This window comes from Lithobates pipiens, unplaced genomic scaffold, assembly GCF_037356315.1.
Source record: "Lithobates pipiens isolate NorthernLeopardFrog02 unplaced genomic scaffold, aLitPip1_a1.2 Scaffold_18, whole genome shotgun sequence".
Classification (NCBI taxonomy): domain Eukaryota; kingdom Metazoa; phylum Chordata; class Amphibia; order Anura; family Ranidae; genus Lithobates; species Lithobates pipiens.
In genome coordinates this window covers 204955897-204974775 of record NW_027507758.1, presented here as the reverse complement: position 1 = coordinate 204974775, position 18879 = coordinate 204955897, and the positions used below count along the sequence as shown (strand labels likewise).

The 18879-nt window shown below is 45.1% G+C and overlaps 1 protein-coding gene across 1 annotated transcript in view; it reads left to right on the top strand.

The window, feature by feature from the left end:
- Positions 1 to 18879, top strand: part of LOC143987645 (protein unc-93 homolog A-like) — a 991508-nt gene that overhangs the window by 657700 nt on the left and 314929 nt on the right. The window contains exon 5 of the mRNA XM_077486536.1: positions 11370 to 11498. Within this exon, the coding sequence (XP_077342662.1) occupies positions 11370 to 11498 (129 nt within the window). The remainder of the gene's footprint in view (positions 1 to 11369; positions 11499 to 18879) is intronic.

The following is an 18879-nucleotide window of genomic DNA, read 5'->3' as shown; positions in this document are numbered from 1 at the left end:
ACAGTCCCTGTCTTGTTTGCACCGCCTGTATACTGCTGTTCTGAGTATATAGGGCCTGGGGACCACACGCATTTCCTTTTTTTAATATGGGTACGGGGTTCCCCTTAATATGCGTACAAGACCCAAATAGGCTGGTAATGGGCAGGGAGGGCTACCCATGCCATTTTTCTGAATGATTTTCAACCATATTGCAGGAACCAGATATAACATTAAAACCGCAAGCAGTTTTAAATGGTGTTATTTCCGTTTAATGTCATTTTGTGCAGGGACTGTTCTAAACACGGGAAACACGTGGCACTTCACAGGCATACTACAGACACCCCCCAGGCACCATATTTAAAGGAATATTTCACTTTTTTTTTTCACTTTAATCGTCATTAAAATCAGTGCTCCCGCCAAAACGGCTGTTTTTAAAACCTTTTTTTGCATTGACCCATGTCCCCTGAGGCAGGAGTCAGGTCCCCAAACCCTTTTTAGGATAGTATCTTGCATATTAGCCGTTAAAATTAGCACTTTCCATTTCGAACGTTCGAGTCCCATAGACTTCAATGGGGTTCTAACGTTCGTTTCGAACGCGGGGTCTGTTCGAAAGTTCTGGTGCGAACCGAACCGGGGGGTGTTCGGCTCATCCCTAATGAAGATGCACTGTGTCCACGACCAGCACTGTTGCTTCTAGACACAGAGCCTGCTTGCCCTCTTTTATTGGCTCATGCCTGTCAGCCTCTCCTTGTTGGCCTTCCATACATACTAATGGCCTGCAGGGAGATGTAGCTGCACAAAACTGGGATGTATATGTGTATATATATATATATATATATATATATATATATATAGTAGCAGAGCATCCCAGAGAGAGCCAGGGAAAGTCCTGTTCGGGTTTATACGTCTCCCAGGCTGCTCTCGTACACATTCAGAAATCTCTGATCCATGATCCAGATTCGTGTCTTGGTCCTCTTCCCGAGGCTAATTTAAGCTCACCTGAGCAGACAGCCTTTGCCCTCTGCCTGGGACATACAGACAAAGTTGGTCTGAGAAGAGAGAAAGGTTGGTAAAAGCTGTTAAGCAGTTTATGTAGAGACTGACAAGCGGTAGGCTTGTTCAGCCTGGTAGTTAGGGGCTGCATTTGTGTTTTGCTATTTTTTTCTTTTATTTGGTTTCTGGAACACTGTACAGCACCTATATATGGACTTGTATATAACACAAATAAACACAGCACAACACAGTTTGTCACTACATCACTGGATTTGATATCTGTGCCTGAGCAACTGCTCATCCCAGGGAGCTTTGTACCTGCTACCTGTCCCCCAGGTTACAATATATATATATATATATATATATATATATATATATATAGCTAGCAGAATCAACTGCCTGCCTGTAGTATTATTAGTATGAGAACACCGGCAATTGTATTCAGGTAAGCTTTAGGTGCACACTGTGCAAAGGACACTAAAACAAAATACTGCAGCTCCCTGCCTGTATTTTTATGAGAACACCGGCAATTGTATTTGAGTAAAGCCTTAGGTGCACATTGTGCAAAGGACACAGTACACAAAGTGAAAATACTGCAGCTCCCTGCCTGTCAGTATATTATGAAGAGAATAACAGGAATGGATCAAAATTGATACAGTGTATAAAACTGAATACAGTGTATAAATATATGTACACAACACACCTGGGATGCATATATATCCTCTACACAACTGAAGCTAACTGACTCGCCTGCCTACTCTATCTAACTCAAATTAAATGACATTGTCTCTTTCTCTCTATGTCTTTAACCACCGCAACAAACTACACAAGGCCGCCACGCAGTGTGGGGCATGTACTAAACCCCCTGAGATATAATTGGCCAAAGCCACCCTGGCTTTGGCCAATTATGGCTCTCCCTTTTTTCTGTGCTGTGATTGGTCAAAACATGCGGGTCATAGTGCATGCTTAGCCAATCAGCAGCCAGCAATGCACTGCAATGCTGCAGTGACTTATGGGCCGTGATGCGCCACTCGAATCTGGTGCGAATGGCCAAAAAAGGGCCCGGAATTCGGCAAACGACCGAGCAGATGATATGCGAGTCGAACATGGGTTTAACTTGAACTCAAAGCTCATCCCTAGCATTGACTAATAAAAGCATTAATATCCCACTCTATATTTAAACCAAGAGGGAATGAGTCTGTAGCTGGTATATCCAGTAAGTTTCAAGACGCAAGACACCCCTGGTTATAGCACCCCCTCTCCATGGGGGGGGGGTATATTTGTCAATAATGACAAATTGGGAACCACTGGGGTCTCGGTTGTGATGTTTTCGATAGTGCCTAGGCAAATTGTGTTTAAAATCGCCAGCTTTAATCCTGGCAATATGTTCACCTACCCTTACGGAAAAGGACTGAATAGTACGTCCCACATACTGTTTTCCACAAGGGCAGGTGATCATACACACAACGTGTGTACAGTAGTGGCACAAATACAGAATATTTTGATGGGATAAACCTTGTTAGTGACGTTAGACCTAAATTCTGAACTCTTACGTCTCCCACATGACTTGTGTTTACAAACCACACATTTTTTTACAAGGAAAATAACCAACCATATTGTGAAAAAATGATGGGCATGTGGGGGGATGAACAACATTAGGGGCAATTTTTCCCCGAAGTGAAGGTGCACCTTTGAAGATAACCTTAGGACGTTCTGGAAGAATGGTATCCAGAATATGATCATTTTTAAGAATACCCCAATGACGATTAATAATATTCTTTATATCTTTGTGTTGAACAGAAAAAGTTGTGAGCATAGAATACTTGTAGGCATCATTGGATTCACATGGAGGTTTTGGTACAAGAAGAGAGTTCCTATCCAACAATGCCACTGAGTTTAATGATATTTCATTATAGCCCTTTTCAATAAACCTTTGAATAAGAATAGAAGCCTGAACAAAATAAGTGTCAACATCTGTACAATTGTTATGCAGTCTGATGAATTGGCTGTGAGGAACTGATTCCAACCATGATCGCTGATGGCAACTATCTATAGAAATAAAACTATTACAATCAGTATTCTTAAAGTGGGTCTGAAATTTGGATTTTCCTGAAGCTATTCCTATCTCCAGATCTAAAAAAAATTATTTTGGAAGAACTAAATTCATACGATGATGAGATGCCACGATCGTTAAGACATATAAAAAAGTCCTTAAGGGATTGAGGTGTGCCTTCCCATAGGAGGTGGATGCAGCGGCGCCATCTTGCCCAAAACAGGAAGCGATCTCAGAAGTGTCAGCAATTGGTGTCAGAGCTGCTGTTCATTATGGGCGGCTCATATATCTATATAAAGGCGGTAACTACCATGGAACAGCAACCCAGATGATGGCTATTTAGACCAAATGTTTCGGGTTGTTACTAGAGTTGGCACCTCATCCCTTTAAACCCGAACACATATGAATTACATTTATTTACTTATTTGCCCATTTGGTTTACCTGCTTGATCCATCGTGTTTTCTTGAAGACCGTATCCACATAGAGAGCCTGAATTCCCTGGTCATCCTGTAAAGCCTGTTTGACCCATCAGGTGTATACCTGTATGAGTCTATCCTTTCTAGTAAGCGACTGGTGCTTTTGGTGGCGGATCTTCTGTTACCTCTGTCACATTTTGGATGTTCACTCAGGATTTCTGTGACTGTTACCCATTTATGTTTTGAACTTCACCCTTTTGGAATGCATTTGGGACTTTTCTGTGTCCCATTTTTTTGTTTACACCTTGGACATTAATTTCTCACGGAACACGTGTCACTATTTATATTGCATTTTTTCATATGTCAATTTTATTTTTGATATTGATCATTATTTGCTTAGCACTGCACATTTTCCATATATATTTCTGTTTATTTTACACTTTTGTGCTGGCTGCTATTGTGTAGACAGCACGGTATATTTTGTTACTTACCTTCCTTATGTAGCGCTGGTATTTTTGCCATGTAATGTTGTACAATAGGCAATGATGTTAGATTAGTATTTGGCTCCCTCTACTGGTATGATAAGGAAAGAGACTCGTTTTTAACTTTCTCATAACAGCCAAGCAGGACGTGATTTACTTATTTACTTTGTAAAAGGACTCACCTACCCACAATGCCCACTCACCTACCCATGAACATTGAGCGGCTGAACTGCATGCTGGGTAGGTAATAAAAGGCCCAGCATGGCCATTTTCTTTTTCTTCTGGACACGTGGCCTGCCTGCAAGGATCTGTGCAGGATTATTCCAGAGGGTGCGGCTTACTTTGTGTGCAGCGGAGCAACAATTACAGAGAGAGCCTCATCACAGTGTGCTGGAGCAGTGGTGCGATCTGACCGGAGGATCCAGGGTGCCATGAAGCAGCCAGATGGACATCCCGGTCACCTTGTGGAGCAGTGCAGCGGGACAGGGCTAACTGAAAGCAGGGATGAGATCATCGGAGCGGAGGCATCCATTTATCCAGGCCTGGTGGGGTGAGAGGGCTGACTCCCAGAAGTTATTTAACGCACCTAATACACTTAGACTGATTGCACAGTGTTGCTGAGACCTGCAGTTCCACAGCAGAGGTCTCATCCCTTTAGACTGAGTTTAATCAGGCCTCAAGCCTATAGTTCACTGACGAGTGACTGACGGTTAAGGCATATCTACACCGGAGACATTTCTAATTGTATTGCAGAGCGGGAGTTGTTACCGCTTTTCACTTCATACTACTTTAGTACTTAAACTCTTGGATTACAGACACTGCAGTATAATAGCTAGCAGAAGAAAGAAGATCAAAGATTACACTCTACATTGGGAAACTTTGTGTTCTATTTACAGTATTAACCACTTTCAGACCGGACCATTTTGCTGGTCAATGACCAGAGGTCTTTTTACAATTTGGCACTGCGCTGCTTTAACTGGTAATTGCGCGGTCATGCAATGTTGTACCCAAACAAAATTTGCGTCCTTTTTTTCCCACAAATAGAGCTTTCTTCTAAAGGTATTTGACTGACTCTGCGATTTTTATTTTTTGCAATATAAACGTAAAAAGACTGCAAATTTTGAAAAAAAAAAGATATTTTCTACTTTTTGTTATTAGAAAAATCCAATAAACTCAATTTTAGTCATACATTTAGGCCAAAATGTATTCAGCCACATGTCTTTGGTAAAAAAAAAGTCAATAACTGTATATTTATTGGTTTGCGCAAAAGTTGTCACATCTACAAACTAAGGTACGTTTTCTGGAATTTATGCAGCTTTTAGTTTATGACTGCCTATCTAATTTCTTGAGGTGCTAAAATGGCAGGGCAGTACAAAACCCCCCCAAATGACCCCATTTTGGAAAGTAGACACCCTAAGAAAATTGATAAGAGGCATGTTGAGCCCATTGAATATTTTATTTTTTTGTCTCAAGCGATTGAATAATGACAAAAAAAAATTTTTTTTTTTTTTTACACAAAGTTGTCACTAAATGATATATTGCTCACACATGCCATGGTTATATGTGGAATTGTACCCCAAAATACATTCTGCTGCTTCTCCTGAGTACGGGGATACCACATGTGGTCGACTTTTTGGAAGCCTAGCCGCGTACGGGGCCCCGAAAACCAAGCACCGCCTTCAGGATTTCTAAGGGCATACATTTGTAATTTCACTCCTCACTACCTATCACAGTTTTGAAGGCCATAAAATGCCAAGATGGCACAAAACACCCACAAATGACCCCATTTTAGAAAGTAGACACCCCAAGCTATTTGCTGAGAGGCATGTTGAGTCCAGGGAATATTTTATATTTTGCCACAAGTTGCGGGAAAATTACAAACTTTTATTTATTTTTAATTTTTTTTCACAAAGTTGTCACTAAATGATATATTGCTCACACATGCTATGGGCATATGTGAAATGACACCCCAAAATAAATTCTGCTGCTTCTCCTGAGTACGGGGATACCACATATGTGGGACTTTTTGGGAGCCTAGCCGCGTACGGGGCCCCGAAAACCAAGCACCGCCTTCAGGCTTTCTAAGGGCGTACATTTTTGACTTCACTCCTCACTACCTATTACAGTTTTGAAGGCCATAAAATGCCAAGATGGCACAAAACCCCCACAAATGACCCCCTTTTAGAAAGTAGACACCCCAAGCTATTTGCTGAGAGGCATGCTGAGTCCATGGAATATTTTATATTTTGCCACAAGTTGCGGGAATATTACAAACTTTTTTTTTTTTTCACAAAGTTGTCACTAAATGATATATTGCTCACACATGCCATGGGCATATGTGAAATGACACCCCAAAATAAATTCTGCTACTTCTCCTGAGTACGGGGATACCACATGTGTGGGATTTTTTGGGAGCCTAGCCGCGTACGGGGCCCCGAAAACCAAGCACTGCCTTCAGGATTTCTAAGGGTGTAAATTTTTGATTTTACTCCTCACTACCTATCGCAGTTTTGAAGGCCATAAAATGCCAAGATGGCACAAACCCCCCCCAAATGACCCCATTTTGGAAAGTAGACACCCCTAAATTTAGGGGTACACTAGTGAGACTCACAGGTAAAAAAGCACCTAGGCTGTCAGCGACTGTATCAAAACGCTACAAAAAAAACTGTTAGCGATCGCAGGGATCAGGCCTGACTCTGCGAACGCTGCAGTTATGTGTGTTGTGTTTTGTAAGTGACAGTGATCGATCGATACTGCACTTGGGTGGGCTGGGCTGGGCTTGGCGGAGGGGCTAAACGCAGGTGCTAGCAGGTATCTGGGCTGATCCCGCTAACAATGCGTTTTGGGAAACCTAAACTGCTGGCGACGCTAATATAGTATCTGATCAGATCTATATTAGCGTCGCCAGCAGTTTAGGTGTATGCTTTGTGCGTGGGTGTTAGCGGTACTGGCACTAACCTGACGCTGCCTGGGGCGACGCAGACCTTATCTGACCCTCAAACTTATATCACCCGCCGGGTGATCAGGGGGTTAAACCTTTATTGGGTAATAAATGGCGGGTGCCCTGCAACTTAAAAAAATAACTAACCAACCAGCGTCACCTGTAACAGTTATATGGTGATCACTGGTGAAAGGGTTAACTAGGGGGCAATCAGGGGGCTTTATGCGGTAGTATATGGGGGTCCCTGGCGCTATAAAAAGCTGCGGCGAACCTAAATACCTACCTGCCTAACTAGCGTCACCTGTGACACTAATACAGCGATCAGAAAAACGATCGCTTATTAGGCCGGGTTCACACTGGAGCGATGCGGGAACGCCACGAATCCGCGGCGGGTTCCCGCATCACACTGCCCTATGCGAACTGCTAGGAGTGTCAGTGAAATGTTAATGACACCCCCAGATCAGTTCGCATATCGCAGTGCGATCTGCAAACTCGGACAGGAATCGGATCGCATGGTGTGAACACCCATGCGATCCGATTCTGCTGCGGACCAAAAAAAGGGTCCCGTGCAAGTTTGCGGCGGGTGCGGCGGGTGCGATGCGAATTCAGCCATACTATCTGTATGGCTGAACTCGAATCGCACAGAGATCGGATGTGATTTGCACTGCAGTGCGGTGCGAATCACATCCGTTCTCATAAACCGCTGCAATGTGAACCCAGCCTTAGTGACACTGGCGACGGGGGGTGATCACGGGGTTAAACCTTTATTGGGGGGGTTAGGGGGGTACCCTAGAACTAAAGGGGGCTAACCCTAACTGCCCTAACAGTTATTACAGTCGCAAATGACACCAATGCAAAAAAAAAAAAAAAAGCACTGTGACTGGGAGTGCAGGGGTGATTGGGGGGGTGATCGGGGGGTGAAGGGGGGGTGAGAGTGTGCCTGGCATGTTCTACTGTATTGTGTAGTGTTGGTGCAACTCACCGATCCTCTCTCCTCGGTGCCGGAACGAAAAATACCGACACGGAGGAGAGATTACATCACTTCCTCTGCCTGTGTTTACATTACAGGAGAGGAAGTGATGTCACGCTGCACTTCCATTCGTCAGGAGCGATCGCGAGGGGGTGGCCATGAACGAATGGCCGCCCCCTCATCCCGGATCGCTCCTGAACGGATTTCGACCGCCGCTGGCACCGGGGGGCCCGATCGGGCCCCCCACCCGCGGGAAGGCAGGGACGTACATGTACGCCCATATGCCTGCCGTGCCATTCTGTCGACGTACTTCGTCGTGCGGCGGTCGGCAACTGGTTAACCACTTGCTTACTGGGCACTTAAACCCCCCTCAGTCCCAGACCAATTTTCAGCTTTCAGCGCTGATGCACTTTGAGTGACAATTACGCGGTCATACAACACTGTACCCAAATGAAATTTTTATCATTTTTTTCCCACAAATAGAGCTTTCTTTTGGTGGTATTTAGTTACAGCTCGGAGTTTTATTTTTTGCTAAACAAACAAAAAAAGATGCAAAAAAAAAATCATGTTTTAATAGTTTGTTATAAAATTTTGCAAACGGGTCATTTTTCTCCATCATTGAAGTGCGCTGATTAGGCGGCACGGATAGGCTGCATTGGTGGGCACTGATGGGCTGCATTGGTGGGCACTGATGGGCTGCATTGGTGGGCACTGATAGGCTGCACTGGTGGGCACTGATAGGCATAGTTAAGGCGGCACTAATAGGCACAGATAAGGCGGCACCGATGGGCACAGATAAGGCGGCACCGATGGGCACAGATAAGGCGGCACTGATGGGCAAAGATGGGCACAGATAAGATGGCACGGATGGGTGGCACGGATAAGTGGCACGGATGGGTGGCACGGATGGGCACTGATAGGTACCACAGATAGATGGGACTGATGGGCACTGATAGGTGGCACTGATAGGTGGCTCTGATAGGTGGCACTGCTGGGCACTGATGGGCGGCACTGCTGGGCACTGATGGGCGGCACTGCTGGGCACTGATGGGCGGCACTGGGGTGCAGCACCTTTGAGGCAGATTTTGGGTGGCACTGTGGGTGGCACTGCTGGGTGGCACTGTGGGTGGCACTGTGGGCACTGCTGGGTGGCACTGTGGGCACTGCTGGGTGGCACTGTGGGCACTATGGGCACTGCTGGGTGGCACTGACAGGGGGGCACTTACTTTATTTCAGGATGGCACTGCGGGTGGCAGGTGGGCACTGGCAGGGGGCAGGTGTCCGCTTCAATTGCTGGCCGTGATCGGGACTGATGTCCCGAACACGGCCGCCGGCGATCGGCTTTTTTTTTTTCTCCTCGCGCTGTCAGCGCGAGGAGGAATACTAGCCGATTACCGGCTCCGTTTTATCACATGATCAGCTGTCATTGGCTGACAGCTGATCACGTGATAAGGGGTCGGGATCGACCCCTTACACGGATCGGTGATCAGGCGAGTCTCACGGACTCGCCGATCACAGAGCGCGCCGCGCGCGCCCCTCAGGGGGCGCGCAGGCCGCTCGTATCCGGGACGACGTCAATAGACGTAGTCCCGGAAATGTGGGTCCGCGCTGTTGCCGTCATTTTGCAATAGCGCGGATCCCAAGTGGTTAAAGGACTGCATTATACCTCAGAGGGGAGCCCTTGGGTAGTTGTACTGCACTGTATTTTGTAACCAGAGTCAAGGCATTATCCCTCGGGACATTGGTCCCACTTGGAAACACGCTTGTAAGGGTCATTCAAGAAACCTTTTATGTGTTAATAATTTTTGAGTACTAATTGCATCCTCACAATAAGTTTGGATGTCTATACAGTTTATTGTAGCCATTGTTGTATATCAACCACAGTAAAATTACATTCCAGTTAACCAATACTGGTGTGAGGCCTGTTCGTTATTCTAACAGGTGGAACCACGGATGCCCAGGTAACGGCAAAGGTACATTTTATGTACATCGTTATTGTGGAATTGTTCCTGGTTGTTAAGTCTCATATCAACACTGTTACACAGCTGTGTCAAGCGGGTTGAGCCAATTTGTTTAGGGGTAAGAGAACAGAGTACAAGCCCAATCAAATATCAGCATCTCCTTCGGGGGGTCAGTGCCACACTTACATCTCGGAAATGGAATCTATTCTAGCTGCTTCAGTACTCTCCTGTCACTGATCAATTGCATTGTAACTGCATCTCAGATGCCACTCCTTAACTTTTATCATACCCGCCTTGTCTCTTCAAAATTGAGCTTATGCTTGCTGCTCACTAACTGGTCTGCCACTGGTCAATTTTAAAAAAAAATTCACTGTAGCTGAGATGCTAGAATCTAATTTTTATTACAGGAAAATAGCTAACTTTTATCTCCAAAACTGGACCTGTTCTAGCTGCTCAGGTACTGTCTTTCTGCCGGTCGACTTGTTTGCAACTGTATCTCAGATGCTACACTCTAATTTTTATAGCAAGAAAACAATTGCCCTTTGTCCCCAAAATTGGTCATATTCTCTGTTTATGTACTGTCCTACTTGCATCTGAATCAAATCAAATTTTAGGCAGTAAAACGCCTGTCTGTTCTCATTGACACAAACAATTTTTAAAAAAAATAGAGATAAGGAGATAGGGGATGGTTCAAAATTTTGAGATAGTCAGGGCCGTCTTTAATATTGATTGGACCCTACTCAAAACTTTTCTTGGGGCCCCCCATGCAGTTTCGCTCTCCGTCTGCTCTGAGACATACAATAAATAGAAGATAGACTAAAAATAAGTTTACTGAATCATATCAGGCAGCTATTGCGATTGGTTGCCAGAGGTTACAGTGTATCATTACCGCTCACTGACTGGTTGCTAGAGGGTACAGCACACATTACGGCTCACTGATTAGTTGCTAAAGCTTACAGCATATGATTTCTGCTTGTTGATTGGCTGCTAGAGATTACTGTGGATATGACCTCAGGGGGGCAAGATATACATATCAATGCTGCCACTATTTACATATGAATGCCGGTAATTTACATGTAAACACAGGGTCTGCAGGTGAGTCCTCTGTACACAGCAAAAGGGTAGAGCTGGGCAGCATTAGTAGCAGCACTTCACACTGAGATATTGGGACACAGCACAGGACTAAAACCTCAAGGGACGATGGAATTTAAACCAAGATAGTTAGCAAGTATGAGGCAGTTGCTTTGGGCCCCACAACAATGACAGGGCCCAGGGCAGCTGCCCCTTTTGCCCTGCCTTAAAAACAGCCCTGGAGATAGTAGTGTGTTTTTTGTGCACCCAAGAACAAAAACTGTACATATATTATATATTACAGCTTACCAGTCCTTAGATGTGCCAGCTGCATTATTTTTCTTTTTTTGAGGCCACAGTACATCTTGTGCAAGTACAGAAAACTACTTTATAATCCTGTCAGACATCCTTTGTTCTTGTAACACCCTGTGCACTAAATGAAAGTATCCTATAATGTTATAAACTTCTCCTGTTTATTTAACACACTTTTTTTTTCCTACAGGAATTGATGCTCCAAATCAAACAATTTGTGGAGCAGGAGACTGCCCAGCTGAGTTGACACAATCTGGTAATAATACAGCTGGTCGCCCATCCAACACTGTCATTTATATTCTCCTAGGCTCATATACTGGTATGTAATTTTTCTACTATAACTGGTAAGATTGTTTAAAAGTCAATTATAATGAAACTATATATACTTATAATGGTAGGCACAAATCAACTATACTGTGTTTGACTGTTAAACAAGATACTAACAACTTGTTACCTGCACAGTAGACTTCCCTCGTGCTTACATATCTTACTAAGTAAAGGCAAAAGTAACAATCCAAACATAAATGTGAAAAAAATAAATCATAAAAAAGGTCAAAATTATTCACAGTAGCTTGCAAAAGAACCAATATAAAAGTCTTAACAATATTATACAAGTCTTTTAATAATATTATACGAATTGCAGAGTTAAAAAGTGACTCCAATCAGTGTAATCACCATAGCCCTCACTAAGGAAAACTCATGAGACAAATGGATATCAATATGTATGTTAAATATATAAATCTAACAATGTTGTAGCATCATGAGCGCAACATGTCAGATCACATTCTTCACCACACCTTGTGTGAATGGCAACTCACTGGATAGAAGGACCCAGGTGATAAGAGGTCAATATGTGCTTATGTGGAATACATTTTTAGATCATCCATCAAGGCTTGTATTTTCTGCAGAAACTTTCCCTATGCATTCAGGGCCTATGTACGTCCTTAGGGCATTTGTGGAGTAGCAAGTCATTCTTAATACATATACTAACTAAAATGGTGAAGAGCTCCTTATTCCAAAATAAAATATACCATTATGTACAGTAAATCATGAATGAGAACCTTCATAGTGATGCGAAAAATATTGTTACCTAGTACATTAATAAATAGTACATGCAGGGGCGTAACTAGAAATCACAGGGCCCCATAGCAAAATGTTGTATGGCCCCCCCCCCCCCCCCCCCACCACCAAAAAAAAAAAAATGAACTAATGCCATTGAACAACAGACTACCACACCCATGTGGCACAGTACCCAGGCAACAGCTTATATTAATTTTGAACAACAAAGTATGCAGTATACTGTATGCAGCCCCTGAAGGGAACACATTGCAGACCTCCAGGCCTTCTAACCAATTTCTATTCTGTTATATAAAATGAAATAGTTCAACTCACCATAATTCAAAATCAGTGGGATCCCTGAGCGTGTCACTTGCCATCATTGCCTGCCACCAGATGCAGATTGTAACTTGTCACACGTTGCGGAATGTCACCTACCACATGTTGCAGATTGTCCACTTGCCACATCCCAGATTGTCACTTGTCAAGTCACCTGCCACACATTATGGATTGTCACTTGCCACGTCCTGGATTGTCACTTGCCACACATTATGGATTGTCACTTGCCACGTCCTGGATTGTCACTTGCCACGTCACTTGCCACACATTATGGATTGTCACTTGCCACGTCCTGGATTGTCACTTGCCACACATTAAGGATTGTCACTTGTCACATCACCTGCTACACGTTGCGGATTGTCCACTTGCCACGTCGCCTGCCACCAGATGCAGATTGTCACTTGTCACACGTTGCAGAATGTCACCTGCCACATGTTGCGAGTTGTCCACTTGCCACGTCTCGGATTGTCACTTGCCACGTTACCTGCCACACATTACGGATTGTCACTTGCCACGTCCTAGATTGTCACTTGCCACGTCCCGGGTTGTCACTTGCCACGTCACCTGCCAGACATTACGGATTGTCACTTGCCACGTCACCTGCCACACATTACAGAATGTCACTTGCCACGTCACAGATTTTCACTTGCCACGTCCCCTGCCACATGTTACGGATTGTCACTTGCCACATCCAGGTTGTCACTTGCCACGTCACCTGCCACACATTACGGATTGTCACTTGCCACGTCATTACAGATTGTCACTTGCCACATCCTAGATTGTCACTTGCCACACATTATGGATTGTCACTTGCACGCCCCGGGTTGTCACTTGCCACGTCACCTGCCACACATTACGGATTGTCACTTGTCACGTCACAAATTTTCACTTGCCACGTCACCTGCCACATGTTATGGATTGTCACTTGCCACATCCAGGTTGTCACTTGCCATGTCACCTGCCACACGTTATGGATTGTCACTTGCCACGTCCCTGGTTGTCACTTGCCACGTCGCCTGCCACACGTTATGGATTTTAATTTGCCACGTCATGGATTTTCACTTGCCACGTCACCTCCCACACGTTACGGATTGTCACTTGCCACGTCCCGGGTTGTCACTTGCCACACATTATGGATTGTCACTTGCTCTGCCACTTTCCTGCTGTGTCACAGAGTCAGGCAGCAGATTATCAGTCAGGCAGCAGAGAGATAATGTCATCTCTCTGCTTCCTGGCTGCCTGCACAGTGAGGGGGGAACTGCACTGCAGGGATGCAGGGCGGCGAGAGATGATGTCACCTCTATGCTCCCCCGCCCATCAGCTCCCTGATTAGCCAGCCCGCTCACGCCCACTCTCTCACCAGCTGACCGGCCACTCTCATCCGCCTCCCACTATCACCCGCGGAGCCTCTGACCGCCCGCTCTCACCCGCGGACCAGCCGCGGAGCCGCGGACTGCCCGCTCTCACCCGCGGAGCCGCCCGCAGACCACCCGTTTTCACCCGCGGAGCCGCCTGCTATCTCCCACGGAGCCGCGGCGCCTGTCCTCACCAGGCCCCACTTGACTGCGGGCCCCATAGTGCCCGCATGTGTTGCTATGGCGGTAGTTCCGCCACTGAGTACATGTACATAATAATTAATACATGTCACGTACCTAGTAGATGAGCCCGAACTGCAGAGGAAGGCCTCTCTTATGCCTCTGACTTGAGGCCCCTGGTAGAGTAAACATGACTACTGTATTAAAGATGTACCCTGCCTATTACCTTGCTGCCAGACCCGCCCCTCCAGCCTCCCACTACCCAACCTTCTTGCCCAATAACTGAGACCACACCAAGCTGGAGAAAATATAGGCCAAAGCAGCTATTTTTTTTATTAACACTCAATAAAATTCACATTAACTGTATAAAAATACCTATTATAACCACCCACCTCAGTTAGATGCTCACATTGGTCTTTGCAGGAACCCCCCCCCCCCAATCTTGACACACTCCACTCTGACACTGTGGTACCATAACCTGAAAACAGGCCTCCAGCTGATATGCTAGCTCAGAGACAACCAAAATATTTACTGCAGTGCCCCCTGTTACCCAATTCCACAACATCCAATGCCCTGTAGAATAAATCACATGATTAACACCCAACCTTTACTTACCGAAATCAGGGAGGGAGGGTGGGAAGCTTGCTCCTCCTTGCCTTACTGAGCTGGGGAGGGACTCCCGCTCTGCTCAGTTCCCTTACACTCCTCCCCTTTCTCCTGCCACCAATCCAATCTTCCCTAACAACACCTGCTCTCAGAGGGTTACCCTTTTAACCCTGTCATGCCAGCCCTACGTCCATGCTTTCTTTTACTTTCCTCTCGGCTTTTCTTGACTACTGTATAAAAGATGTAACCTGCCTATTACCTTGCTGCCAGACCCGCCCCTCCAGCCTCCAATAACTGAGACTGGCTAACCAACTCGCTAACCCTAAAAGCCCCAAAAAATGCCAGTGCAAACGCCGCTTTAACCACTTGCTTACTGGGCACTTAAACACCCTTCCTGCCCAGACCAATGTTCAGCTTTCAGTGCTCTCACACTTTGAATGACAATTACTCAGTCATGTAACACTGTACCCAAATTAATTTTGTGTAATTTTTTTCCCACAAATAGAGCTTTCTTTTGGTGGTATTTGACCACCTCTGAGTTTTTTATTTTTTGCGCTATAAATTAAAAAAGACCGGAAATTTGGAAAAAAAACGAATTTTTCTTAGTTTATGTGATAAAATTTTGCAAATTATTAATTTTTTTTCATAAATTTTGGCTACAATTTATACTGCTACATATCTTTGGTAAAAATAATCCAAATTAGTGGATATTATTTGGTCTTTGTGAAAGTTAGAGAGTCCACAAGCTGTGGTGCGAATCATAAAAAATTGATCACACCTGATGTACTGGTGGCCTATCTCAATTCTTGCTACCAGAACAAGCCAGGAAAGTACAAATACCCCCCAAATGACCCCTTTTTTGAAAGTAGACATTCCAGGGTATTTACTAAGATGCATGGTGAGGTTTTTGATGTTGTCATCTTTTTCCCACAATTCTTTGCAAAATTAAGATTTTTTTTTCTCACAAAATTTTCAATGTAATAGGTTATTTCTCTCACATGGCATGCGTATACCACAAATGACACCCCAAAATACGTTCTGCTACTCCTTCTGAGTATTACGATACCAAATGTGTGAGACTTTTACACAGCCTGGCCACATACAGAGGCCCAATATTGAAATAGCACCATCAGGCATTCTAGGAGCATAAATTACACATCTCATTTCTCAACCACCTATTACACTTTTGAAGGCCCTGGAGCACCAGGACAGTGCCAAATGTGTGAGACTTTTATACAGCTTGGCCACATACAGAGGCCCAACATGCAAGGAACACCATCAGGGGTTCCAGGGACACATAGCATGCACATACCAAGAATTACACCCCAAAATACATTCTGCTGAGCAAAGAGTAAACAAAAGATTATCTGTGGTTTTAGCAGCGCAGTTGTCCACAGGATGATAGCACTGGTCCAGGCAGCAGGCAGGGACTTGGTCAGCAAAAGTGAACACAATTTTCCAGGCAACAGGCAGGTATATTGTCCATAGTCAAATTAGGCAGCAGGCAGGGATACTGTCCATATACAGTCCAAGGTCAGTGCAGGCAGAGATTGTCAGTAGTGCCAAGTGGTCCTGGTAGTAGGCAGGAACATGGTCCATCCATGTGGTGTGGTCAGTTCATGCAACAGGCAGAGGCATGATGGTATAGGTAGTAGGCAGAAGTAGGGCCTCGTTCAGGACAGAATGGGGATAGGGGTAGAGGCTTTTCCCACCCAAATCTCTTTGAAGCCTCAGAGTCTCCAGACCCTAATCTAGGAATGAGAAAACAAATGAAATTGTCTTCTTCATCCAGAAAAACAATTCTGGAGCCCCTCACATATGTGAGACCCCTGTTATGAATCCCACTAGTCCACTGAGAGGGTACAAGATCAGTCCAAGAGGCAGGCAAGAGGCATGGTCAAGCAGTCCAGGGTCAGTTCCAGATCAGGCAGAGGTATGTACAGAATCGGTAGGCAGAAGCGTGGTCGAATAACAGTCCAGGGTCAGTTCCACATGAGGCAGAGGCATAAACAGAATCAGTAGGCAGAAGCGTGGTCAAATAACAAGCCAGGGTCAGTTACAGAGCAAGCAGAGGCATAAGGGGTGTGAAGGCAAATGGCAGGAAGTGAGGGTTATGGTTACCATACTTCACTAATAATTCACTGAAGTATGGTAACAGCAGAAACAGTCACCTATGCAGAGGCCTGGTTGGGAAGGGCATTGGGCACAATGATAAGTGGTGTCTCTTCTCAAAACTCGTTTGCTGCACACCCGACATTTTTTCTGATGTCTTCGGCCTGTTGGTCTGGGAGGGATTTTATCAGGAAAGTGGCGTTCAGAGAGTCTGCTAATTACATTGGATTGAATGTTTTCTGGTGGGCCGTTGGGGTATATAAGGGCAGTGACGATTTCCTCCTGGTAGCCAAGGAAGGGTATGGGTCTTTCTGTGGATTTTTGATAGATTACATACGTGTTGTATATGGCCAAATTAAAGAAATAAATTGAATTTTTTTTATTCCACTTGTATGTTATTCTTGTGGCAAGGTAGGGTTTGAGCATCCGATCGTTCAAGTCGACACCTCCCATGAACATGTTGTACTCATGGATACAAGTTGGTTTTTGTATTGGGCCATTCCTCCTGGTGATCTCAACGAATGTATTGGTGTGGATCGAAAAAAACATGTACACATCCCTTCTGTCCCTCCACTTCACAGCCAAAATGTCCTTGTTCCGTAAACTCGCCGCTTCGCCATTTCTTAACTGTTTGTTGACGAGGCTTTGAGGAAAGCCCTTCCGGTTCATCCTTACGGTGCCACATGCTGGAGTTTTCTTTCTATGGAGGTTGCGGAACAGGGGTAAACTTGTGTAAAAATTATCCACATAGAGATGGTAGCCTTTATCCAGGAGTGGGTTTATGAGTTCCCAAACAACTTTCCCACTCGATCTGATGTATTCGGGGCAATTAGGGGGACGTATACCATGAAGGAATATGTATACTCTGTGGCTCGGTCACACAATTTATACGTTTTCACCCCATAGCGGGCCATTTTCGAGGGAATAAATTGTTTTAGGCCCAGCCTGACAGAAAATTTGACCAGGGACTCATCCACACATATGTGTTGGTCTGGGGTAAACAACTGGGGGAAGATCTCAGAAAAATAATTTATTAGCGGCCGAATTTTGTAAAGTTTATCAAAATTTGGGTCATTTCGGGGAAGGCACTGGGTATTGTCGTTAAAGTGTAGGAATCTCATTATCATGAGATATCTGATCCCGGGGCATTATTGAGGAAAAGATGGGCATGTGATAGATGGGGCGGGATGACCAATATGCACGTATTTCATTTTTACTGTTTAGTCCCATACAAAATGTGAGGCCCAAAAAAAATTTAAACTCCTCCACTGTTAGGGCTCTCCACTCGTAGGGACGGGCATAAGAGGACGTTGGGTTGCTTTCAATAAATTGTTGGGCATATAGGTTGGACTGGACCACAATCGATTCAAGCATGTCCTCCGTAAAAATTAAGTGGAAAAAGTCCATCAGGGAAAAATTGTGTGTGTCCACCTGGACTCCTGGGTTGGCAGTGAAAGGGGGAACGTTAGCTTCTTCTGAGTTAGGAGGAAGCCACAAGGGGTTCTGGAGGGAATAGGGAAGGCTGGCATGGGACCTAACCCTTTGGGGCTGAGTTGACACACTGGTACTTGGCCTTTGCCGAGGTACTGTGGTGCTGGTGGATGGCTCTGCGGTGCTGGTGGATGGTACCGCCTCCTCACCAGTACGCCTTCGTCTGACGGGCAGACTATCATCTTCCTCCTCTGAGGCTGTCATTGTACCGCTGCTGAGGACAGGCTCGTAGTCCACGTCAGACTCAGAATCTGAATATGAGGAGGAATCTGAAGCGGAAAGTTCCCCGTTGCTCTCGTCGGCTGCAAGAATATCGTATGCCTCCTCGGCTGAATATAACCTTTGTCACATTTTTATTGATCACAAATGGCACTGATAGGTGACACTGATGGGGCAGATGACACTGACAGGGGACGCTGATGTGGCAGATGACAATGACAGGTGACGCTGATGTGGCAAGTGACCCTAGCAGGTGACACTAACAGCACTGATCACAGGTGACAATGACGTGGCAGGTGGCACTGACTTGGCAGGTGGCATTGACGACACGTGGCACTGACA